Source organism: Sorex fumeus, unplaced genomic scaffold (assembly GCF_029834395.1).
Source record: "Sorex fumeus unplaced genomic scaffold, SorFum_2.1 ptg000126l, whole genome shotgun sequence".
Lineage (NCBI taxonomy): Eukaryota > Metazoa > Chordata > Mammalia > Eulipotyphla > Soricidae > Sorex > Sorex fumeus.
In genome coordinates, this window is record NW_026606183.1 from 6,925,697 (window position 1) to 6,951,566 (window position 25,870).

Sequence of the window (25,870 nt, forward strand, 5' to 3'; positions counted from 1 at the left end):
GAGCCACTAAGGGAAAGAGAAGAGAAAAGCAAAAGCCCCTGAAGAAACACAGAGAACTCAGAGAGAGTCCTCGCTGCCTCCTCTGTCCTGGCCTGGTCCTTCCCGTGATATGTTGATGGCCTTGTCATGGCTCTGACATGTCACCTCCAGTATACTAACCTTTCCTTGGATGCCGGATGCTAGTTCAGGGACAACTATTGCCTGTAATCAGACACCCTAACACTTCACCTGGTAGGAAGAGTTGCTGAGTTTCTTCATCACATCCTTCATGAAGTCCAGAATTTTCTGAAAGTCTTCAGATTTCATGCTCCCAGAGCCATCAAACAGGAACACCAGGTCAACCGTGCCCTTGATGCATTCTGCGAGGCCCGGAACAAAGGCAGTTGGTGAAGTGCCCCTCAGGGTGGCCTGCCCGGCAGTGCTCACTGGCTCCCAGCTCCTTACCCTGATATCCAGGACGCCCTTGTTGCACAGGATGTCCCAGACTCGGGTCAAAGAGGTAACACTGGCCACTTAAATAAATATTCTGGTCACATATCCGAGACAGCCCAGGGTCACAGGCCTGAGGGAAACAAAGATGGCAGGTGGGGCCTCCTTTGCTGTGGGGAATCTGTCGTCCAGAGTACCTTCTAGAGTTGTTGTCCCAACCTTTGCCCAGGCAGGTTTCCTAGCAAGGTATCCCACCCTCAGACACCCAGTCTTGTACGTGGTTCTGTCCACCCCATGAGCAATGCTGTAGGTCCTGGATATTCACTGTCTAGGGGAAGCTTCAAATGGCCATAGCTGGACATTCGTGTTGGTTACAGCTGGACTCTCTCTCACGCTTCCAGGGCCACTCTTCTCCCTTCCCAGTCAGGTATTCTGTGCTAAAGCCAGATCACATGACTCACCACTCCTGACACACACATATGTTCCTTCAATTATGAAGATCTTTCCTGTCAGATCACAATTTCTTAAAAGTCGGCTCAAATCACAGCCACGTCCGTGTCTCCCCTTCCTCTAACAGGACCTAGCACAATGCCTGGATATGAGACTAAGGAGTCCAGAGCCAGAGAACAGTGGGTAAGGTGCTTGCCTTGCCAGAGTCCCGAAACGACAACAACAAACAAGAGTAACTAAGGAAACAAGTGCCAAAAACTACTGGTCAATATTTCACTTCTCCACTCATAAATCAATGAAAGAGCCCAGAGGGTCAAGAAATAAATGGACACATACATGATCAATTAATGAGTGATAATCAAGGAGTCAAGAATATATAGTGAAGAAAGGACAGACTCTTATGTCAATGGTGCTGAGAAAAATGAACAGTCACAGGCTGTCTGAATGTGAATGAAATTGGATCATATGCAAACCCTAACGCGTAATGATCAAGTACTCAGGCATAAGAAACACAAAGGATGGGGTTGAAGTGAAAGCACAGCGGGTAGGGCATTTGCCTTTCACGCGGCCGACCTGGGTTCTATTCCCAGCGTCCCATATGGTTCCCCGAGCACCGCCAGGAGTAATTCCTGAGTGCAAAGCCAGGAGTAACCCCTGTGCATAGCGGGGTGTGACCCAAAAAGAAAAAAAAAAAAGAAAAGGGATGTGTCCCAGTGGGCCAGTGGGAGAGCACATACCTTGGATGTGGGAGGCCCTGAACTTGATCCCTGACACCACAAAATATATAAAACTCTAAAAGAATTCCTTTATTCAACTCCTCAAAATAGGCCTCAAGTAATTATTTTGGGGATTCGACCACAAAAGCAAAGGTAACAGAAGTGAAAATAAATGAGACTACATTAAACAAATAAGCTACATGCCACTAATATCTCAATTTTTTTTTCTGGCACTGGGGATTGAACCCAGGACCTCATACGTGCAAGGCATGCACACTGGCACTAAGCCACATACCTGGCAATTAGAACTGAAGGCAATTAAAATTAAATTTTCAGTGAAGGCAATTTTTTTTTCATTGGAAGGCTGGAGAGATAGTACAGGAGTTAAGACACTTGCCTGGCACTGGTCAACCGATTTGAATCCTGACACCACATATGGTTCTCAGAGCACCCACCACCAGGAGTGATCCCTGAGTGCAGAGCCAGGAGTAAGCCCTGATATTGCCAGGTTTAGCACCCAAGCCCAAAGCAAGCAAACAAACAAAAATCCGAGGCCAGGGAGATAGTTGAAAGGGCTGGGTACACACTTTGCATGTAGGAGCCTCAGGTCCGTCCTCAGTACTGCCTGGCATCTCAAACACCAAGCCAGGAGTAGCCCCTGAACACTGCCAGGGGCTGGTTTGGTCCCAAACCAAAACCAATCAGTGGGGGGAGGTGAGGGAGGAGGGGGCTCAGAGCGGAGCATGTGTCTCACATGTTGGAGGCCCTGGGTTTGGTTTCCAGCACTTACTGCAAAAAATGTTTTTAAGTAGGAGATCCCCAGAAGTGTTTTGGGGGGCTCAGGGGTTGCTTGGCCTGTTGGTGTAAGCCTGACAATTGGATAGTTGGATCTGGTGATGTGATACTGGCGGATAAGGGCTACACCCAGTGCTGGTGCTGGTGAGGAGCTGGTGGGGGCATGTGGTGCCAGCGATTGGCAGGGCCTCGTACACTGTAGGCATTGGAGCTAACTGATTTAAGGCACTACAGCCATCTGAGTATCCTCCCAATCACTAAATATTTTGGGAGGATACCTAAACCTGTGCTTAGGGTATACTCTTGGCTCTGCACTCAAAAGTCACTCCTGGCAGTGCTCAGGGGACCGTACAGAGTGCTGGAGATCAAACCTGGGTTGGCCCATGTGCAAGGCAAATGCCCTACCCACTGTACTATCACTCTGGCCCCATGCTAAAAGTTTAGTCTTCTCCTAAGCAATGTGGTCCAAGGAATTATAAATTTGATGTGCTTGTTTTAAATATTTCCTAATAGACCATTAAATAAATACTTAATGATTGAAAGGTAAAAGGTGCATGAGGCTGGAGAGATAGCACAGCGGGTAGGGCGTTTGCCTTGCACGCGGCCACCCCGGGTTCGATTCCCAGCATCCCATATGGTCCCTTGAGCACCGCCAGGAGTAACTCCTGAGTGCAGAGTCAGGAGTCACCCCTGTGCATTGCCAGGTGTGACCCAAAAAGCAAAAAAAAAAAAAAAAAAAAAAAAGAAAAGTAAAAGGTGCAAAGGCTAGAGTGATAATACAGCCGGTAGGGCATTTGCCTTACACGGGGCTGGCCCGAGTTTAATCCCTGGCATCCCATATGGTCCCCCAAGCACAGCCAGGAGTAATTCCTGAGTGCAGAGCCAGGAATAAGCCCTGAGCATCGCTGGCTATGGCCCCAAAACAAAAACAAAAGTAAAAGGTACGTGTGTAACACCAAAACTCATGTGCCAGGGATGTGACTGAAGGAGAAGCAGATATGTGAGTTGGGGTGTGACAGCCCCAGAACCACAGACTCAGGCCCAGCATTGTCAGGAGGGGTCCCTCTGCCTCAAACCAAGTCATAGCTATTTCTTAGAAACACACACCCAATTTTCTTGACCCCTAGCCTTCAATGGGACCTTTGACCCATGACTCCTTCCTCATCTTCAGTTTCTTCTAGCATCGGTCTTCCCAGATCTGCTCTCACACTCCCCAGAATTCTTACCAAAAGGTTTCCAGTTGTGGAGTCTGTCGCCAAGGTCATCCCCAAATACTTGGAAGTGTCGTTGGAACCTGTAGGCAACAGAAGATGGGTCTGGAGGGACGGAGGCATTTCAGGTATGGGGCGCCAGACTCAGTGTCTTTGAGACATCCCTCCCGGCGGCCACCAGAGCTCACCACTCGGGCTGACTGGCAGGCACTGTCCCGTCTCTGGCTGGCACTGGTAGATGTGTCCCGTGCTGTTCCCCTCACCTGGAGCGCCAACGACAACCCTGGGGAGAAGCCTCGCATTGCATTAGATGGAGCTCTTTAAATGCCCCCTGCTACCCAGGGGCTCAGATCTCCCACCAGGTACCTCAAAGCAAACCTGCGGCTCCCCGGGAAGGCTCTCAGACAACCCACCATCTAGTGCCCTGTGAATCCTGGCTAAATCATCTGATGCAGTCAGAATTCTAGAAGGTGAAAGTGCTTTTCCATCCACTAGAAAAACTGTAGCCCACAGTTATGTGTTCATTTGGGGTCATCAAGTCAGGTGTTGTTACTGGTCCCTCTCCTGTGTGCTTGGCCCTGGGGCCCACGAGGGGTGCAGGGAGGGAGAGAGAAAAGGAAACCTCTGTCTCGGGGACTCTACTCCCAGCCAGGAGCTGTTGAGAACCCAGGAAGTGCTGGCCAGAACTCGGGGCTGAGGGGATGCTGTGGGAGGCCCTGCCCACCTGCCGGTCCCCAAGGTCCCCAATCCCCGGGGAATCTCCAGGCCTGCAGCTCACCCAGTTCCAATCTGCAGGACCCGGTACCCAAAGTGCCTGCCAGTGTCGGCAGCGGGTAAGGCCAAGCTCTGGGCGTGCTGCACATCCAGATTGTAGCTCGAGGCAAGGCCTGAGGGAGACAAAGGGCTTGTTAGTTACTTCCTGCCTGGGGCCACTTCAACAAACCCTCCAGAACCCTCTACTTTGGGGAGCGTCCCCACCCCCAGAGTCACCCCATGCTGGAGCAGATGGTTGACACATAGGCCTCCCACGTCAGCAGGCTGGGTGCCCTGGGAACTCCCCCTTAAAACTCCCACTGAGGCAGGGAAATATGGAAGCAGCACCCTTGACCCAGAGCCAGGAAGGCCACGAGGACTTCCTGTTTGTCCTTTCAGCAAAGATGGAAAGATAACAAGGAGGAAGCTGGTGAGAGGAGCAAATGCAAGGCCCACAGACCACATGGAGGCCAGGATTGGGGTAAGGAGCAACATGGGGCTGCCCTAAGCTTCCCACACATCCGTTCCCCGCCCCCCCTCCCCCCCACCCCAGGCTGGGGCCCCTGCCCCTGACAACCCAGCAGGGTGATAGTTTTCCTCAGGCTTTCTCCTACTGAGCCAGGCTTTCAAGATCCCCAGGGCTCCAAGGGGTCACCTCCTCAATCTTCTCCCACACCCTGGTCCCTCTTAACCCATCCCAGGTCCTGTGCCCAACTTCTGGCATCCTGGCGTCTCCTACAGACCTTCCACCAAGGCTTCTCTCAGAGAGGAAGATGCTGACCTGGCTGCTTGTTCAGATGAAAAGTAGGAGGCCAAAAAAAGGACCAGAACTGACATGGAGGGTCAGGTATGACTGGCCCCAAACCAGATTTGGGGCCAATTAATCATCTCCCTTTTGGCAGCCCGTCTCGAACTGTTGCTCCTTTGTCTTCCTCCTATGTCTTCTCTTTCAAACCTCTTGCCTATATTTTAAACTCACCTTGCTTCTCTTTCTTTTCCTCCTTCTCCCTCCTTGGGCCCTTCTTACCTGCAGCCAATTCCATCCTTAGAGCAGCTCCTCCTGTGCTCGGGATCCACACAGCCTGCAGCTTCCCTAGTCTTACACACACACACACACACACACACACACACACACACATACACTCATCCCTTCCCTTCCCTGTTGCCTACCCAGGAGCAAAGGCCCAGACAGCAGCAGCCTCACGTGGATGATACAGGTATTCATCTCTCTCCACTGGGGATGTTCTGGCAGCTTCTGTAAGATAGAGGAAGGCCTACACTGAAACTTTCACACCAAGGTTTTAGCCGGGTGACAAGTGTTGGTGGGAGGGAGTGCTTATAGGGGTGGTGAAACCACAGGAAAGGAAGTGCAAGCAGGTTAAACATTTCCTGCTTCCCTGCCTGTTTTAAGTTTGCATATCGCCAATGAGAAGAAGCAGTTGTCTCCACTGCTCCAACCCTCCTGTGTGCTTGGCCCTGGGACTCATGAGGGGTACAGGGAGTGAGAGAGGAAAGCAAACCCCTGCCTGGGGGACTCTGCTCCCAGCCAGGAGAGACTGAGAACCCAGGAAGTGCTGGGTCAGTGACTACTTCTGGTGCCTGGAGCCACTGGTACTGCACAAACTTAAGATTCTATGATGCTCAGGAGTGGACGGGCTCATTCGGCTAGTTTCTACACCCTGGAATGCTGAGTCACCCGAAGGAACCGGAGATCCCAGACCCATTACTAATGAAAAGGAGCAAGTGACCAGACTGGGAGGTAGCTCAGAAGTCTGGAACCAATGATTTGCTTGTGGAAGGTCCTGGGTTTGATTGTCACTCTGCATGATCCCTCCACACTGGGTCAGGAGTAACCTCTGAGCATTGCCAGGTGTGGCCCCCGTACCAAACCAAGCATGAAAAAGCAACCCCCCCAAATGTTACGTAACAGAGGATTTAGTAACTCATTTTAATTCTATAAAATGAACAAGGCTCTTGCCTTGTGTGTGGCTGACCCTGTTCAGTCACTGGCATTGCATATGGTTCCCTTAGAAATGCCAAGAGTGACTCCTGAGCACCACTAGGGGTGATCTCTGAGCACAGGGACAGGTATCCCACGCCCCCCCCCCACCACCAAGAGAATCCACCCCCTCAAAAAGAAACAAAAATTCCAGAGAGTAGGGGAAAATATTAGGAAATAATATATCAAGATAGGATTTGTTTTTTTTTTTTGGCTTTTTGGGTCATACCCAGTGATGCTCAGGAGTTACTCCTGACTCTGTACTCAGGAATTACTCCTAGTGGTGCTTAGGGGGTAATATGGGATGCCAGAGATCAAACCCGCATTGGCCAGGTACAAGGCATATGTTCTACCTACTGTACTATGTACTAGCGCTCTAGCACCTTGACACAGGATTTGTATCCAGAATATGTAAGAGCCTTGTGTCAATAATAAACCCAATTTCTTTCATGGTTAAAGAACTTAGACATTTCTCCAAAGATCATGCATGAGCAGTTACTAAAGATATGAAAAGATGCTTAACATAATCATTATTGGAATGAATGCAAATCAAAACCAAAATAAGGTACTACTTTATACTCACTAAGACGGCAGGATGAAAATAGAAAATAGATGGAAGATGTGGCTCAGCGGTAGAGAGCGTCCCTTCCTCATGCAAAAACTGGCATCGATTCCCAACATCACCGAAAAACAAAGTCTTGGTGAGGAGGTCACAAAATCAGGACCTGTGCACTGTGAGGTTGGTGGGAAGAGTTATCATATGAATGAGCAATTCCTAGACTAAAAAGTCTCAGAGTGGGGCCAGAGAGATAGTACAGCAGGTACTTCCATCTTCTCTGCATGAGCTGACTCGGGTTCAATCCCCAGCATCCTATAAGGTTCCCCAAGCACCACCAGGAGTAATTCCTGAGTGCAGAGCCAGGAGCAAACCCTGAGCCTTGACAGGTTTGACCCAAAAATCCAAAACAAAAAAAAAAGTCTCAATGAAAATCAAAATTAAGGAATTAGAAAAGAGGAAATGAAAAAAAAAATAGTCAAACAAAGTTGATTAGACAATCAGTCTTGAGTACCAGGTTTAAGAGAACTGTTCATTCAGTGACAAGCTTTGGTGAGCTAGCATACCTAGGAAAGAAAGGGAGTAATCAATCACTGTCTACATCAAACAGAACAGCATTCAAAAACATTGCAGTAAGTTCTAACAGGGATGTTTTACATTTGTACAGTATAAGGTGTCAAACTGTGCTGGTTGTTCTGACTTAAGAGTATTGTCTACACATGAAGGCAAGATGGGAAGGGAAGGAAATTCTTGGCTGGGTACTAGTTGGTGATTTTCCTGTCACTCCCTTCTGGACAGCAGTTGACATGGGAAAGTGATGGATTTCTCTACTGCATATGGATTTTTCTTCATGACTTCTTCTAGAACAAGGCAGGCCTCCTTCTGACTCTAGCCCCTCCAAAGGCCTTAGACTTTCAGCTTCTCAGAGCTGAGCAAAGAATTTTAGTCCTCTCTAGGTATATACTAAAAAGATTTAAAAACTTGGGTTCATATAAAAACACATGAATGTACCTGGCAGTGTTATTTATTCATATTAAACCCAAACTGGGCCCAACCTAACTATCCGTAAACTAACAGATAAATAAAGTGTGGTATATATAATGGAATATTATTCAGTCGTGAATAGACAGATACATGATATGGATATGGAAAGATAAATATGCTAAGTGAGAAAAGCAGGCCACAAACTATATATTATATTGTTCCATTAAATGGCACTTCCAGAAGAAGCAAATCTACAGAGGCAGATGGTCGGTTAGTGGTTGCAGGATAGGAGGGCGTGGGTGAGTAAGGAGGGACTATTTATGGTCTTTTTTTTTTGGTGTCAGGAAATATTCTGGAATCAGATTAGTGGTTTCATTGCACAACTCTGTATAATACTTTAAAAACCCGGGATTGTATCATTTAAAATTGTGTGTTGTGTGTAGTACACGAGAAACATCTAAAAAAAGTTGGGAAAATGAAATTATGCATGTAAACTCAATCTGAAAAAACACACGACCCAACTCTGGACGTTGTCCTGCTCAGATGGACAAAGAGGCTGCACACATTTCTCCATTGTCTGCATTTGTCTTACAATGAGGATGTAAGACTTGCGTAATTTAAGAAAACTAAAAATATTAAAAACACAAAAGAGCAGAGGAAGTGCATTAGTTTGTGAGATGGTGGGGGGTGCCTTTGGATTCTCCCGGGGTTGCGAGCACATCCTGACAGCCTGCAGACTCCTTTCCGGTGCTGATCCCCGACAGTGGGCCCACCATAACCCACCAGCACCAGCACCAGGCAGATGTGCCACGAGAGTTGGCTCCTCTTAGTACCTGATGCCAAATAATTTTTTCCAAACTCAGAATCAGGCAATCGGGATTTCTTTGATTCACGATTCAGAAATTCTCACTTATATCAAACCAAATTTTTTTGTTTTAAAATCAAAAAAAGAACACTTTATTTTTTGCTAAATTTTTTTTATTGAATCACAGTGAGATACAAAATTACAAATGATTAGATTTAAGACATACAGTGTTCCAACACCCGTCCCTTCACCAGTGTACATTTTCCATCACCAATGTCTCCAGTTTCCCTCCCGCCACCCATCCCTGCCTGCCTCTACGGCAGGCACTTTTCTTCTCTTTACCTACTTTTAGCACACAGTTCCTGTCCAAAATGATCATTTCCAACTATTATTGTCATACTGGTCCCTTCTCTATTCTAACTGCCCTTTGTCCCATACACACTCTTTGGCCAGCTTCTGACCATTGACCAGTCCTCCTGGCCCCTGTTTTCCCTGGCCTTGGATATTAGCATAAAAAGAACATTTTAAAATTTAAACAGTACAGAAACCAGAGCAATGGTGCAGTGGGTTGGGCATTTGTCTTGCACGTGGCCAGCTGGGGTTCAGTCCCTGGCACCCACACTGACCAGGAGTGATTCCTGAGTACAAAGCCGGGAGTAAGCTCTGAGCCCAGCCAGGTGTAGCCCCCAAATCAATCAATAAATAAAATATAGACAGTACAGCAATGTATAAAGTAAAATGATAAAACCACTCTTTGAACATTTGCCTCCCACTCTTTTTTTTTTTTTTTTGGCTTTTTGGGTCATACCCAGCAAGGCTCAGAGGTTACTCCTGGCTCTGCACTCAGGAATTACTCCTGACAGTGCTTGGGGAACCATATAGGATCAAACCTAGGTCGGCCACGTGCAAGGCAAACGCCCTACCCGCTGTATTATCACTCTGGCCCTATTTGCCACCCACTCTTTTTTTTTTCCCTTTTTGAGTCATGCTCAGCGATGCTCAGGGGTTACTCCTGGCTTTGCACTCAGGAATTACTCCTGGAGGTGCTTGGGGAACCACATGGGATGCTGGGGATCGAACCTGGGTCGACCACGTGCAAGGCAAATGCCCTACCTGCTGTGCTATCACTCAGGCCCTATTTGCCTTCCACTCTTAACTCTCAAAATAGTCACTGTTAACAGTTGCGAACATGCTTCATGACAAAAAAAAAATACTAGTTTGTTTTGTTAAACATACAGGTTGAACCTGTTTGGGAAAACTCTAATTATCTTACCACAAACACCTAACCCAGAATACATAGCCAAATAAACCATCTCCAATTTGAAGATTTTCCTTTAGACCATATTCAACATATAAGATCACTTTCTATAAAGGTCCCAAGGTGGGGGCTGGGAAGATACTTGCCTTGCATGCAGCCGACCTAAGTTTGATCTCCGACACCAAACACAGTCCCCAAGCACAGTCAGTAGTGATCCCTGAGCATCCAAAATATAGCCCCCCTGATGAAGGGTCCCAAGATGTCTGCCATAGGACACCTTTCCTCACATGTGCCACCATGATTTGGGGATTAAGGACAGGAGGGGTCGCATGGTCAACAAAGCATGTGGTAGAGTACATGCCTTGCAAGGTCCTGGGGACCATCCTCTGAGTCAACTGTGCCCCCCAACTCTACTGGGCGTGGCCACAACAACAACTTTGAGTGTGGTTTACCCGTTTACCTAGATTAAGAGATCTATTCAGAAAAAAAAAGAAAAACTTTTTCCTTTTTTTTGTTTTTGTTTTTGGACCACACCCAGAGGTGCTCAGAGCTTACCCCTGGCTCTGTGCTCAGGGATCACTCCTGGCAGTGCCAGGAGATCATCTATGGTGTCAGGGTTGAACACTGCCATATGCAAGGCAAGCCCTGCCTGCTGTACTGTCTCTCCAGCCCCAAAAAGAACTTCTTGATCAGAGAAATCTGAGACAGGTTTTTGTCATCTGAAGTCACTCTCCTCATTGTGAGCAACACCCTTTTTTCTCCTTGACACTCCAAATCCCTTAGCAGAGCTTATACGTCCCTGCTTTGTCCCATGTGCTTTAGAAGTGACATGCAGAATTCTCCATATATGGTACAAAATTTGGCTTTTTCTCCCTCATCTGTCTGATATTGTGTTTGATTGTCCAGCTTAGGAATCTGACTGAGGGATCCCTGTGCCGCCCCATTCCCAGATTTTGATATGAATTCTCTCAGCAACTTTCACACACACACTGAAGTGTGGCTAACTCCAGGGACGGTTGCTGTACACTACAACCACAAGACTTGGCCTTTTTTTGTATCTGGAAATTGTGCTTCTAGACCCCTGTCTTCCCAGACAAGGCACAGGAACAAATGCACAGGAACGAGAGTTTTATTGCTAAGGACAACTTAAGTTGCGAAGGACGGCTACCTGCCTAGGCTGGAAAATGGCCTCAAAGAGAGGGAAGAGGGGGCTGGAGTGATAGAACAGTCGGTATGGAGTGTGCCTTACATGTGGCCAATCTGAGTTCAATCCCCGGCATTCCATGTAGTCCCCTGAGCCTCCCAGGAGTAAGGCCTGAGCACTGCTGATGTGGTTCAAAACCTGCACACAAACAGAGAGGGGGGAAGGGAGGAAGGGAGGGAGGGAGTAGAGGTCTGGTTTTATGCCCAGCAGAAACCGAGTGACATAACAGCTTATGGATATGCTAGTAATTTTTCAGGAAACTCATATACATTTATGAGGAGCCAAGACTGCACAAATGAACATACTTTGCCAGAACAGAAAGCAGCAGAGAAATGTCAGGTGGATGTGTATTTAACCATGATGATGAAGACCAAGGAGGACCGAGATCAAAATGGATTCTCCTGCAGTCTCCACTAGTTGATACTGAATGGCCAAGGACATGGGACCCTTATCAGTGCAAAAATGTTCTTAAATTTGGGGCTGGAGTGATAACACATTGGGTAGGGCATTTGCCTTGCACACACCAACCCGGGTTCGATTCCCTGCGTCCCATATGGTCTCCCAAGCACCACCAGCAGTAATTCCTGAATGCATGATCCAGGAATAACCCCTGTGCATCACCAGGTGTGACCCAAAAAGAAAAAAAATTGTTCTTAAATTTTATTTGGGGGGGTAGTAGAAATAGTTCAGTGAGGTTAAGTTGGATTAAGTTGCAAGAAGTTAAGTTGTTAAGAAGCTTCGACTGCCCCTCACCCATTTCTCTGATAACCCCCAGTCTGGTTTCTGTACATAGGAGCTGCTCTTGATTTTGTTTTTGGGTTTTTTTTGTGGGGGGGGAGATGGGGGGAGGTTGTTTGTTTTTTTGGTGGTTTTTTTTTTCTGTTTAAAAATTCTCATGTGGAGCCAGAGAGATAATACAGTGGATAGTGCTCTTGCCTGAACACTGCTGGGTATGACACCGGAACGAAAACAACCTCTACCCCCAAAAAATTCTACATGGAAGTAAAATCATACAGTATCTGTCACAGAGCATAATACCTTCTAGGCCCATCCATGTTGTTGCAAATGTTAGGACTTCCTTTCTTATTTTATTTTACTTTTGGTTTGAGGGCACCACTTAGTGCTGGGATCAAACGTGAACTCCACTAGCCTAGTGGCTGTTGGATTCGCTCTTAGATTTCAAAACCTTGATAATACCCCTTTTGCCGACACACATCATGTCTGACTACTTTTGTTTGTTTGTGTTGGGGTCACATCAGGTGATGCTCAGGGGTTATTCCAGAGCTGTGCACTCAGGAATCACTTCTGGTGGTGCTCTGGAGCCCATGTAGGATGCTGGGAATCAAACCCAGGTCAGCAGCGCTGCAAGACAAACGCCCTAGCGGCAGTACTTGAGTGGCTTAGGCCCTTCAAGTCTGGCTTCTTGGCATGGCTTCAGGTCCGAGGTACCTCTCATGACCCAGAACCAGAAGCTCCCAGGGGTGTCCCAGGGGGTGCAGTGGGAGGCTGTTTCAGAGGTGCTCTCTGCAGAAGGTCATGGCAGGATGGAGCAGCCCTGTGGCTGACAGCTGGGCACACCAGGCTCAAAGCCCCGCTCAGGGCACTGAACTCAGGACGTCAGCACCTGGCAGCTCTGCTTGCTCTGACTTCTTGCGTACAGGACCAGGAAATGGACCCCAACATGTCATTCCAGAAGAGCAGGGACAAAGGCCTCTCTCGAGTGGACATCTGCCTGAAGCACAGTTTGTCCTCGTCAAAGGATTGGAATTCCCTCCCTCTTGTTTTTTCCTTTGGTTAGGGCCTTACCTGGCAATAATCCTGGCTCTGCATTTAGGATTACTCCTGGCGGGGACTGGGGTACCAAATGGGGTGCTGGGGATGGAACCCTGGCAAGTGCCCTATTTTCTATACTGTCATTTCTGGCCCCCTCCCTCTGCTTTTTCTTAGGCTCAATTGAAAGCACTGAGTGAGAATCAGGTGATTTACCTCATCCTTACCAGCTCATTCCCTGGTTCAAGCCATGGACATCTCACCTGGACCTTGCAGCAAGCCCCTGATTGGGGTCCTGTTACGTCTATCCATGCAGAGGGCTAGAGTCCCCTTAGAATACAAATCAGGTCACTTCACAGTCTTGCTCAAAGTTCTCCAGTGGCTCCCCATTTACTCAAGAACAAAGTTCTCCCTGTGGGCGTGGAAAGTACCAGGAGTTCATTAGCTCCTGGCTCCCGACCCTCCCACCCTCTCCTCCCAGCCCACTCGGCTTGCCTTTGCCTCTGGCCTTTGCACCAGGCTGTTCTCAAGCTTGACTTCCCTGGGAACTTTTCTGACTCATCCCTTTCTCTCTTTGAGATCTTTGCTCCCTCAGCACTGTTGACTTAAGCTCTCTCCTTTACTGATTTACCCAATTCTCTCTCCATCTTCCCCACCAAACTGTAAGCTCCGCCCTCCCCAGGCATTAGCATTTTGCTGCTGTTTTTGTATATGTGTGTGTGTGTGTGTGTTGCTGTTGTTGTTGTTGTTTTAATTACATGTCCCCAGTATCTAAATTAATGTCTGGGGCCTCACAAGCCAAGTTTTTCAGTCCTTCAATACTGACTGACTGAATGATTGGGACTCTCCTGGTTTCCAGGCCTTTTGCTCTCCAAGATCTAGATTTTGTTTGTTTGGTTGGTTGATTTGGGGCTACACCCAAAGGTGCTCAGGGCTTAGTTTGGCTCTGTACTGGCAGTTCACACCTGGCAGACTCATGGGACCATCTAGGGTGCTGGGGATCAAAAGTGGTTTAGCCACATATCAAGCAAGCACCTGACCCCCCCTCCCCCACCGACCAAACTCAAGATTTTTGAAACAGAAAACTATTCTCCCAAAGAGAGCGAAGGAGGGGCAAGGGAGATAGTACAAGGCATTTGCCTCACACATGGCCAACCCGAGTTTGATCCCCAGCATCCCATATGGTTCCCTAAGCACCTCCAGGAGTAATTCCTGAGTGCAGTGCCAGGAGTAACTCCTGAGCATCACTGGGTGTGACCCGCCTAGAAAAAAAGAAAGAAAGAAGGAAGGAAGGAAGGAAGGAAGGAAGGAAGGAAGGAAAGAAAAGAGAGAAAGAAAGAAAGAGGGGCTTGAGTGATAGCACAGCAGGTAGGGCCTTTGCCTTGCACGTGGCCAACCCGGGTTTAATCCCAGCATCCCATATGGTCCCCTGAGCACCGCCAGGAGTATTTCCTGAGTGCAAAGCCAGGAGTAACCCCTGAGTACCACTGGGTGTGACCCAAAAAGCAAAAAGAAAAAAGAGAAAGAGAGAGAGAGAAAGAGAGAGAGAGAAAGAAAGAAAGGAAGGAAGGAAGGAAGAAAGAAAGGAAAGAGAGAGAGAAAGAAAGAAAGAAAGAAAGAAAGAAAGAAAGAAAGAAAGAAAGAAAGAAGGAAGGAAGGAAAGAAAGAAGCCATCTGAGCTGCAATAGCTCCTGGGCATGGTTGGGGCTGCACAAATGCCACCAGCTACCATCTGCTGTGCCCTGGCCCGAGCTCTCCACCCACCACTTCCTCCTGGGTGCAGTGACTCGACTGTGTTGGTTAGAATGACTCTGAAACATCCGGGCCACCTCAGCGCTCTTCCGCTTTTCCCAAGAAACTCCCGTGAGAAAGAGGCTGGTCCCCAGGGAGGTCCCTGAAGGGCCAGCACTGCTTCAGGCCACCACCTCATCCAAAGTCCTCAGGGTCTCTCGGCCTAGAGTGTTCTGAAGTTGTGGAAACTCTAGCGGCCTTTCTGAGGGAGCACTGACTGAACACACCCCAGGCGCTTCTCTCAGGGGGGCAGCCCATGGTCCCACTTTCCCTAGGTTACTGCATCCCAGGTTGTCACCTCCAGCCTCTGGACCCAGAGTTGGGTTTTGTGGCCGAAGGGAGCACAGAAACCAAGACCAGAACCTCAGAAAGCAGATCTGGGCAGTGTTTGGTGGCTGTGCTGTGCTGACAAATCTTACCTCTTGGGTTTCACTTCCTTCCTCTGTACTATCACATACTTCATCTCAGCACCCTCAGTCAAACGTGAAGCAAAGAAACCGTATTATCATAACCACCTAATCATGCTGACACCCAGGAGTGCCTTACTGCTCGCACCCCCCCACTCAGCTTTCACCAAGGTCCAACGTCCGTGAGCTGCTCCACTAATTTTGCCCATGCCCCCCTCCCTGCCTCAGCCCTGGGCTGTCATTCTGCAGCTGAGAGCTGGCTACAGCAATTCTTGCGATTGGCCTGTTGCCCTCTCAAGGCCAAGCAGAGGGGAAATGTGGCACTTATGGAGAATGTCTCTCTGCTTCGAGTTATACAACATGTTACATGTGTCCTTGGGGCGGTTGGGGTTCCAGGATGCACAAGTAACGTCTTGTTTTGGGGTCATACCCTGCGGTGCTCTGAGGCTCCGGGAGCCCAGCACAGAACTCTGGCTGCCCTTTAAGCCACCTCTCTGGAATGATTTCTCTAGTCCCAGCTTTGAAAATATATATATCGGGACTGGAGTGATAGCACAGTGGGTAGGGCGTTTGCCTTGCATGCAGCTGACCCGGGTTCTATTCCCAGCATCCCATATGGTCCCCTGAGCACTTCCAGGAGTAATTCCTCAGCACAGAGCCAGGAGGAACCCCTGAGCATCGCCGGGTGTGACCCAAAATGCCAAAAATAAAATTAAAAAATAAATAAATAAAAATATATAAATATTCCCAGGTTCAATCCCTGGCACCCCCTATGGTTCCTGAGCCCCACCAGGAGCCATCCCTGAGCACAGAGCCCGGAGCACTGCCAGGTGTGGCCCCTGCTAAAAATGTTCCTTTAATCACCCGCCACCAACCTTTCTCCCCCAGAGCAGTCTCATCTCCACTTTACTTAACCTCACACTCTGTGACCTCTGCGTTTCCATCTTTTGGTTTTCTGTTTGCTTGTGTTTGGGTTATGCCAAGCAGTGCTCAGGGCTTATTCTTAACTCAGTGCTCAGGGGTCACTCCTAGAGGTGCTGGAGGACCGTATGGGGTCGAACTGTGAACCGCGTGTCAAGCAAGTGCTTTATTTGCTACTGCACTGGCTTTTCAGCCCCTGCGTTTCCAGACCTTTAGGAGGGAGACTATGGCCAGCAGGAGTCTGGCGCCCACGTTATCTAGCCAGCAAGACCAGGGAGCAGGTTCTCAATGCAACAGCAAACCATCATCAGGCTATCGTCCCTTCCCCCTGGAAAGGGGTGTCCTGATCCAGAAAAGGTAGCTGGGCTGGGCAGAGGCACCACAAGTTCTCTGTCACCTGGGACAAAACTCATCATCACTCCATAACTTCCCCAGATCTTCCCTAGCCTCTTTCTTCATCCCTCACAAGCCGGCCCATGGCCTGGATACATGTCCCCTCTTGTCACAATCTCCGAGTCCTCTAAGGCGTCACGCCAACTTTGCCACGCCATCTTGTATGACTTGGACTAAAGCAGTGCTTCCCAAAGTGGCTGAGACTGTCCTGGGCAGTGCTGGAATGGTGTTGGGGGGAGGTGCTGAAGTTGATTAGGGTGCCATTGGGAGTGCTTTGTTTGTTCACTGAAAGAAAGTAGCTTTCCAAGGGGTGCCCAGTGATGATTTTTTTTTCTATTGTTCCAGCCCCCAGTGATGCTTTTATGAAAAGATGGTGGTAGGCCAAGTTAGTCTGGGAGCCTCTGGATTATAGCATAATAACAAATTTTTATAGTTTTTCGACCTGACCAATATCACTTAAATTAATGCTCCCCGCAGCACAAAGTCCCTTGTATCAGTATCACACCCTCCGTCAGGCCCTGCTTACACACCCCCAGAGACAGGAAGCTCAGGACTTCTCAGAGACCCACTGACCCAGCACCTCCACCTATGGGCAAAGCCTTTCCTGTATTATATGTAACTTTGCTCCTCTGCGGCTTCGTGCTTCGAACCTGGTTCTATGCTGCAGAGATGACCAGGAAGAGCCTGTTTTCTTTACTCTCGAAGCCCACTTCTGAAAGCAGAAATTCAGATGGAGAACTGAATTCAGTGGGGTCTTGTTTCCCAACTTCCCCGGAGTTCCCCAGATCACAGCTCCAGTCCCTGCCTACCCATAGAGCTCCTATTTCAATTACCCTCCTAAAATTCCAAAATAAATGCCATGAGAATGGTTGAGGAAATCTTTTTTTTTTTTTTTTTTTTTTTACTTTTTGGGTCACACCTGGTGATGCTCAGAGGTCACTCCTGGCTCTACACTCAGGAATCACTCCTGGAGGTGCTCAGGGGACCATATGGGATGCTGGGAGTCGAATCCATATCAGCTGTGTGCAAAGCAAACACCCTCCCCGCTGTGCTATCACTCCAGTCCCAAGGAAATCTTTTAAGAGGCAGAAAAGGGCTGGGGCCAGAGCAAAAGGACAGCAGGTAGAGCACTTGCCTTGTACATGGCTGACTTAGGTTCAATCCCTGTCACCCCCTATGGTCCCCCGAGCCTGCCAGGAGTGATCCCTGAGTGCAGATACAGGAGAAAGCACTGAGCACAACTGGGTGTATCTCCCCAACAAAAAACAAGAGGCAGAAAAGAGGCCCAGGAAAGTAGCTCAGAGAGCCATAGCACATACTTGGCAAGCACAAAGACCCAGGATTGTGGGAAGCCAAGAGCCCTCTCATAGACCCTAGCCGTGGTTCCCATGTTAGGAACTGCTTGGGACAGACATTGGTGACAGTCTCCCAGGGCTTCCTGACCTCAGCGGATGCCTGATCTATAGCCACATAACATCAGGCTGACAGTTATCTTATCTGGCCTTATCTATAGTAACCTCCAGGATGCATCTACTGCCCTAAGACCCTTTGATATACAAATGTAAAGCTCAGGATGCACCTACTGCCACAAGACCCTTTGATGTACAAATGTCTACCTTGAATGTTAGGTAAAGCTCTTGTTGCTGACCTTACCATGTATGGTTATATTGCTTCTGCTTGTGACTGGGCTATCCCAGACCCTATATAAACAGCCTGTATGCCTCAATAAAGCCTGTCCCTTTTTCTCTCTGTTTCTAAACTATACTCTGTCTCTTGTGTCTTGTGTTCATTCGGTTGGTCCTTCCCTGCACCTACGGATCCTAGGGCCACCTCCGCGGGCCGGAGAGTGGTTTTGCAGGCCCCCCAACACAGGATCAATCCCGGGCACCCTGTGGCATGTAGAGCACTGAGGGGCACAGCCCTGGTGGTCTCCAGCACTGCTGGGGTGGCCCTAAGAAAACAAAAATATGAAGAAATGAAAACAAATTTAAGGAAGTAAACAAAAATTCCAAAAATACTAGAAAGGTAGTTACATGAATTTATAATTAATTCAGGTTAAGTAAATCCTTTCGTAGGCTATTATTCATCCTTTAGAGGCATATCATCCGCTAGATAAGAATATTGTCATGTCATAAGTAGAAAAAAAAATCACCAAACAGTGTGCTACAACTTAGTCACGTCATGCGTGCCTAAGTCATGCAGGAAGGCTCTCTCCACCTCTCTCCCTCTTCTTCTGGGTTTTTGCCGCAGACTGGCTCGGTCGGGAACCACCAGGCTGAGGGAACGTGGGAGAAGGTTTACAGGAAAGCAGGAGATTCGGCGATGACAGACAGACACCAACACAAGTGAGGCTGAGTGCTGCTGCAAATTTACTGAGCACAGAGTTCCTTTTTATACAATCAAGGCAAAATCATAGAACAAAGGGCCAGAATACAATTGGACATTACATCATATCGTGGTTACTTATTGGTGACATATTCCAAAAAATATCGAGGGACAAAAACACTTCCTTAATACACTTCCTGCTTTAAATTAGGACAAAACATTTACCTATGAATTCTTTACAGTGATTACACAGGATTTAATGTCTAACCATGGTTCCCCTTTCTACAGAGTTCTCTATCATTGTTTTTCTTCAGCAACTTTTGTTCTCATCTGACAGGGTCTTAACCACACATCACAATCCAGGAAGGGTCTCGGATCTTCCCATATATTGGGTTGCAACACTTTGTTTTTCTGTTAATAAACTCCAGGATGTATGTGCTTAGACCAGTTTTTGTATGGGGGGATAAAGGTTTCACAATGTCCCTCATTCTCTCATACGGTAACTTATTGTTTTCTTTTATGTTAGGCGCCCTTGCTTGAAATTAAGGGCTGTACTGTATGCTAAGAATCTAATTGTTTCAGCCACAATATTTGGCGGTTTTTCTGGCTCCTGTTATTGTTTGGTTTCACTTATGACTCCTGACCTTTGTCGAACCTAACATCTCCTTAGTTTCCTACAGATTTCACAATGATTAAAAACAAACTATAACTACAAAGCTTCTACCTATTAATTCTAAATACCTAACTTATAAGTAAAATTGGCAGGCAACCATTATAAACTCCATCCGGGATGCAGAAGAGCCACATACCAAAGTGCCACAGAAGCACACAAAGCAGGATAAGAAAAAGGGGGGCGCCGGAGGCATAGACCCAAAGGTCGCGAACCTCCCTTTCCCGCGGGGCCTGGGCCAGGCCCAGGTCACCTTAGCAGGTTGCTACGTGGGCGACACCGTTGACAGCGTGGCAGGTTTTTTTTTTTCTTTTTGGGTCACATTCAGCGATGCTCAGGCGTTATTCCTGGCTCTGCACTAAGGAATTACTCCTGGCGGTGCTCAGGGGACCATATGGAATGCTGGGAATGGAACCCGGTCAGCTACTTGCAAGGCAAATGCCCTACCCATTGTGCTATCGTTCCAGCCCCCCTCTCTCCCTCTTCTTCACCTCATAAACATTTTGTTGTTGTTGTTGTTGTTGTGTACATTTTTTTAATGGGAGAGGATATTTCCTGAACTGTGTACATCATTACTAGGTACATGTTGCATTCTTATTAGAGAACAGTGTCTGAGTCTGACTCTTTTTTAGTTACATTGTTTATCCACGCAATGATTTGCATAAAAAGTAGATGAGCACAGTCATAAAGGTGGGAACTGCAGAGCATTCTCTTTATCTTTATGCCAATATAGGGTGTTGACCACTCCCTCATTACATTCTATCAATTCACTTGCCAGATACTTTCAAGGGCTCTCTCTGCACTGGGGACTCAGGTTCATGGAACATCATAAGGTGAGGGTCCTGGTGGGGAGGGGAAACCATGGACAAGAAGAAATTCAACGTGATAAATGACAGAACTGGGGAAACCTCGGGATATGGAATCCCAGAGAAGCGCTTCTTGCAGTATTGAAAATAAGAGTATTTGGGGTCAATGACATAGTACAAAGGGTAGGGCAGTTGCTTTGCATGTGGCCCACCCAGATTTGATCCCCAGCATCCCAGATGGTTCCCCAAGCACTTCCAGGAGTAATTCCTAAGTGCAGAGTCAGGAGTAACCCCTGAGCAACACCCAGTGTGCTCCCCAAAATAAGGAAGGAAGGAAGGAAGGAAGGAAGGAAGGAAGGAAGGAAGGAAGGAAGGAAAGAAAGAAGAAAGAAAGAGAAAGAAAATAAGAATGTTTGGCAGAAAGAAAGAAAGGAAGGAAAGAAAGAAAGAAAGAAAGAAAGAAAGAAAGAAAGAAAGAAGGAAAGATGGGGCTGGAGCGATAGCACAGCGGGGAGGGCATTTGCCTTGCACACAGCCAACATGGCCGATATAGGTTCGATTCCCAGCATCCCATATGGTCCCTGAGCACCGCCAGGAGTGATTCCTGAGTGCATGAGCCAGGAGTAACCCCTGAGCATCGTCGGGTGTGACCCAAAAAAAAAAAAAAGAAAGAAAGAAAGAAAGAAAGAAAGAAAGGAAAATAAGAGTGTTTGGCAGAACCAAGCAATACCCAGTGTGCCCCCCAAGAAAGAAGGAAGGAAGGAAGGAAGATAAGAATGTTTGGCAGAAAGAAAGAAAGGAAGGAAGGAAGGAAAGAAAGAAAGAAAGAAAGAAAGAAAGAAAGAAAGAAAGAAAGAAAGATGGGGCTGGAGCGATAGCACAGCGGGGAGGGCATTTGCCTTGCACACAGCCAACATGGCCGATATAGGTTCGATTCCCAGCATCCCATATGGTCCCCGAGCACCGCCAGGAGTGATTCCTGAGTGCATGAGCCAGGAGTAACCCCTGAGCATCGCCGGGTATGACCCAAAAACCAAAAAAAAAAAAAAAAAAGAAAGAAAGAAAAAGAAAATAAGAATGTTTGGCAGAATCTCCTGCCCCTCCCCCCCCACCACGCTGTCTTCACCGGGGGCCCCCTCAGAGGGGAGCGGGTTGAGTTTCCCTCCCCGCCCCAAGCACAGCCCCAGCAGCCGAAAACCTCCAGAACCCAGGCACAGCCATGCTCAAGGCCACTCTCCACATGCTCAGATGAGCTTCACCCATGAAGGAACCAACCGAGAAACCCAGGTATGCGGGACCTGTGGCTGAGATCTCCAAGCCTGCTCGAATCAAATCGGGACTGGGCCTCCTCCACCCAGATCCCCAGTTTTCCAGTAGCTTGGCAGTCACACCCACAAACTGCCTCCGGCGCAAAGTAACCTCATCAATGGTCAAGATCCAGAGACTATAAAACAAAGCTCCCAGAAGGGAGAGATGCAATTTTTCCTGGAGTGCTCAGTCGCATTCATGGAACCTACTCTAGCCCACTGATGTACCTAAAGCAGCACACATGTGTTTGGTTTTAACATACTTGCTTGTATTCTCTTATATACGGGCTTAAAGGGTTCCAGAATGAAATCAGCAACTTTTACACACTTCCCTCTTATTGTGGCTGGAAGATACTTGCTGGTTGGGTGGGTGTTTGAATATTATCTGTAATGAACTATTGTGAACGACTTTCACTTCACTTAATCACTTAACTTCCCGTTAGTCGTCGATTTGCTTGAGCGGGCGCCAGTAACGTCTCCATTTGTACCTGTCGCGTGCTAGTGTAGCCCAATGGCATCTGTTCGCTCTGGGAACATGAAGGGCCTCAAACTGATCGTTCATGACCTTGACGAAGAAGTCCGACTATCTGGTAGGTGGGCGGCCACGCAGTCTTTTGACATCCCGTGGAATCCAGTTGGTAACAGCTCTAGTCCAGCGGTTGTCTTTAAACCTCATTACGTGACCAGCCCATCTCATTTTCGACACCTTGGCAAATGAGACAGTGTCCCTGATTCTTGATCATCAACAGATGTCAGAACTCCGGATTCTTTCTCTCATTTGAGTGAAACGTGATATTCCAAGCATAACTCTTTCTATTCTTCTTTGGGAGACCTGAATAGTGTTCTCATCTTGTTTGCGTAGGGCCCAGGTCTCTGAGGCATATGTTAATGTAGGAAGAACAGTGGAATCAAAGAGATGTGCCCGGAGCTGGAGGTTCTTCGTCCTCTTAGCTAATTCTTCGACGTTCTTGAAGGCGTTCCAAGCCGCTCTCTTCCTCCTGCGCAGCTCGGGTGCCAGGTCATTTGTCATGTTGACCTCTCGACCTAGGTACACATAGCTGTTGCATTCGGAGATGGTCGTTCCATTGAGAGCGAATGGGGCGTCAGGAACGAGGCTGTTTCTCATAAACATTGTCTTCGTAAGATTCAGCTGTAGTCCTACCTTTCCACACTCACGGTCAAAGTCGTCCAGCATTTGTGCCGCTTGGCTGATGTTTGGTGTTATTAAAACAATGTCATCAGCAAAGCGGAGGTGGTGTAGTTGCTGACCATCTATCTTCACTCCCATTCCTTCCCATTGCAGTCGTCGCATGATGTTCTCGAGGGTGGCACTGAAGAGTTTCGGTGAAATGGTATCACCCTGCCGCACCCCTCTCTTGACATCAACGATCACTTCTTTGTAGAATGGTGAGATCCTGGTAGTGAATCCGCAATACAGCTCACGGAGGATCCTGATGTATTGGGCTTGAATGCCCTGATTGGCTAGGGCTTCAATGACCGCTTCTGTCTCAACAGAATCAAAGGCCTTCTTTAAATCAATGAACGTTAAACAGAGCAGCATCTTGAACTCCCGAGAAACCTCAATGAGCTTGGTTATCGTGTGGATATGGTCGATGGTGCTGAATCCTTTGTGGAACCCGGCTTGCTCGCATGGTTGTCCTTCATCTAGTGTTCTGCCAATCCTATTTAGGATGACTCGAGTGAACAACTTGTAGATGACAGACAATAGGCAGATTGGGCGATAGTTGCCAATGTCATGGATGTTTCCCTTCTTGAACAGTAGTACGGTCCTGCTGGTTTTCCATTGGGACGGAACCTTGCATTCAGACAGGTAGCGAGTGAAGAGCCGAGCCAGTGTATTGATGAGTACTGACAGCAGGTTCTTCAGGTGTTCAGGTCTGACCTTGTCTGGGCCGGGTGCTGTTTGTTTCTTTACCGATGAAACGGCGTGTCGGATTTCGGAAGGGAGAACGTTGGGAACGACATATCCATCCTGTGGAATTTGGTATGTCGGCAAGTGGACATGGCTATCGAAGAGATTTGAGTAGAAGTCATGGATAATCTTCTCCATTGCTGTTCTGGAGGATGTGATGGATCCATCAGGACGTCGGAGGGCAGTCATCTTGGTCTTGTAGTTGGCGAAGGACAGGCGGGCCTTACGAATACTTTTCCCGGCTTCTGCCGCATCTACCAGTACTTCTGCTCTTCTCTCTTTGAGGTCTTCCTTGATCGCATCTCTGCACTGCTTTTCGAGCTCGGACGTTAGCTTGCGGTTGCCTGAGGCATGCGCCAAACCACGCTGGCGAATTAGCTCAAGAGTTTTCGAAGATAGGTGATTTTTTGTGGCTATCTCTCTCTTGGCGTTCCTCGCACATTCATGGAGGTGCTGAACCAGTCGATCGTATTCCTCATCAATATTGTCAACAATGGCATCTTCCCATGTTGCCACAATAGTACCAAAGAGTTCCCAGTTGGTGGTCATTCTGGGAGTTCTCTTTTTGAACTTTGCAGCCCTTTCTCCCCGGTCTGTGAAGTAGAATTTTGCACGAAGGAGATGGTGGTCCGATCCCGTTCGAAATTTTGGGACAACAGCGACATCGGTCAGGCAAAACCATCGATTGAATATGATGTGGTCTATTTCATTGTGGAATCGTCCACCGGGAGACTCCCATGTCCAACGTTTAGATTCTGCCTTCTGGAACTTTGAGTTACCATGAATGGTCTTGGTCGACATGATGAACTCAGACAGTCTCTCACCCTGTTCATTCCATTCTAGGCCATGGGTCCCGATGTCAAGTTCTTCAGCTGATCTTCTCGGTCCTATCTTGGCATTAAAATCACCCACAATGATCTTGTAGACGGTGTGGTCTTCTTTATAGAACTTCTCTAGCTCCATGTAGAACTTCTTGATTTCTCTTTCATCATAATGAGATGTTGGTGCGTAGACAACGAAGATAGAAACTGCAGGCAGTGAGCCACATCTATTCAAATGTAAACGTCCGATTCGGGTTGTTAGGCATTCGAATGAATCAATGCTCTTGGCCAAGTTTGTGTTGACAAGGACACCTACGCCTCCGACACCTCTTTTATCGCATGTTCCGAGGAACAATTCTTCTCCAGTGTCGAAAACGGCATGGTGAGATTCGTGCCTTCTTGTCTCGGTCAGACCAATGATGTCGTACTTGATCATTCGCGCTTGTACCATCAGGTCCTCGATGGATGCATCTGATGCTAGCGTACGTGCATTGAAAGTACAGACGATCATTTTTGTCTTCCTTCGTTGTGGCAGCCTAGGTCGGCCTTGAGATTTTGTCAGCCTCTCCTTTCTTATCCTTCTCAGTGCTGCCATGTCGGTGAAGCCTTCAGGGGCAGATGAATGAGACCAGTTGTAGTTACTGGTTTTGGCATATGGAATACACAACAGATAGCTTGCCAGGCTCTTCCGTGCGGGCGGAATACTCTCGGTAGCTTGCCAGTCTTTCCGAGAGGGATAGAGGTTTTTGGGGCGACCTCTAATCACCCTTGTAGGTGTTACCATGTTTGAACCCTATCAAATACGGTACGACAATTCCGGAAGATGGTTATTTAGTGTCTTATGATGTGTCGTGCGGCCGCGGTCCGGAAAGCGTCCTGAAGTGTGGCGACGGCTGGGTAGTGGAAGTAGTGTCGATAGTGGAAGTGCCAGTGGGGGATTTATCTGGGTAGGGTGGGTCTCCTGTGCGCAATTCGATCCCTGGGAGGTTGATGGAAGCAGACAGGGCAGGGTAGGGTGGGGCTCCTGATTAGAATTCCATCCCGTGTGGCAGCTCCGGCCGAGACTCATGCACTACTGAAGACCCACAGAACAAGATAAGCGGAACTCTCTGAGACCTTGGATTCCAGGCTCGGCAGACCCAGGGACAGAGCTTCTCTGCTTGCTCCCACCAACCACCGGTGAACGACTTTATGAAAATAAAATGTATAAAAATTACAAAAATAAAAAAGAGTGGCTGAATAAATAGCAGTACTCCAACATAAAAAAAATTAAAAAAACAAACTGCATTCTGGGGTTTCCTTAAAAAATAAATAAATAAGGAAAAATAAAAAAGAAAGAAAGGAAAACCATTTTGCATTCTAAAAAAAAAAAGAAAAAGAAAATAAGAGTGTTTGTTGGAAGGGCCAGAGCAATAGCACAGCAGGTAGGGTGCTTGCCTGTGGCCCAAAAAATCAAAACAAAATCCAAAAAAAGAATGTTTTTTGGATATAAAGGACATCTGGGAGATTGAGAGCAGCGCTCTCTGTCGCCCACCCCTGAAGAGAACCCCAGTCAAGCGGCTCTTC

At 47.8% G+C, this 25,870-nt stretch overlaps 2 protein-coding genes across 2 annotated transcripts in view; one reads left to right on the plus strand and one right to left on the minus strand.

The window, feature by feature from the left end:
• The window catches only part of ITGAL (integrin subunit alpha L), a 39,205-nt gene extending 33,572 nt beyond the window's left edge, over positions 1–5,633 (minus strand). Inside the window, exons 1-6 of the mRNA XM_056137678.1 lie at positions 5,525–5,633; positions 4,380–4,488; positions 3,790–3,884; positions 3,617–3,684; positions 445–562; positions 229–359 (exon numbers count right to left, since the gene is read on the minus strand). Of these exons, the coding sequence (XP_055993653.1) occupies positions 229–359; positions 445–562; positions 3,617–3,684; positions 3,790–3,884; positions 4,380–4,488; positions 5,525–5,579 (576 nt within the window). The 5' untranslated portion in view covers positions 5,580–5,633. The remainder of the gene's footprint in view (positions 1–228; positions 360–444; positions 563–3,616; positions 3,685–3,789; positions 3,885–4,379; positions 4,489–5,524) is intronic.
• LOC130045029 (zinc finger protein 688-like) overlaps positions 1–25,870 on the plus strand; it is a 107,369-nt gene that overhangs the window by 56,511 nt on the left and 24,988 nt on the right. The window lies entirely within an intron of this gene.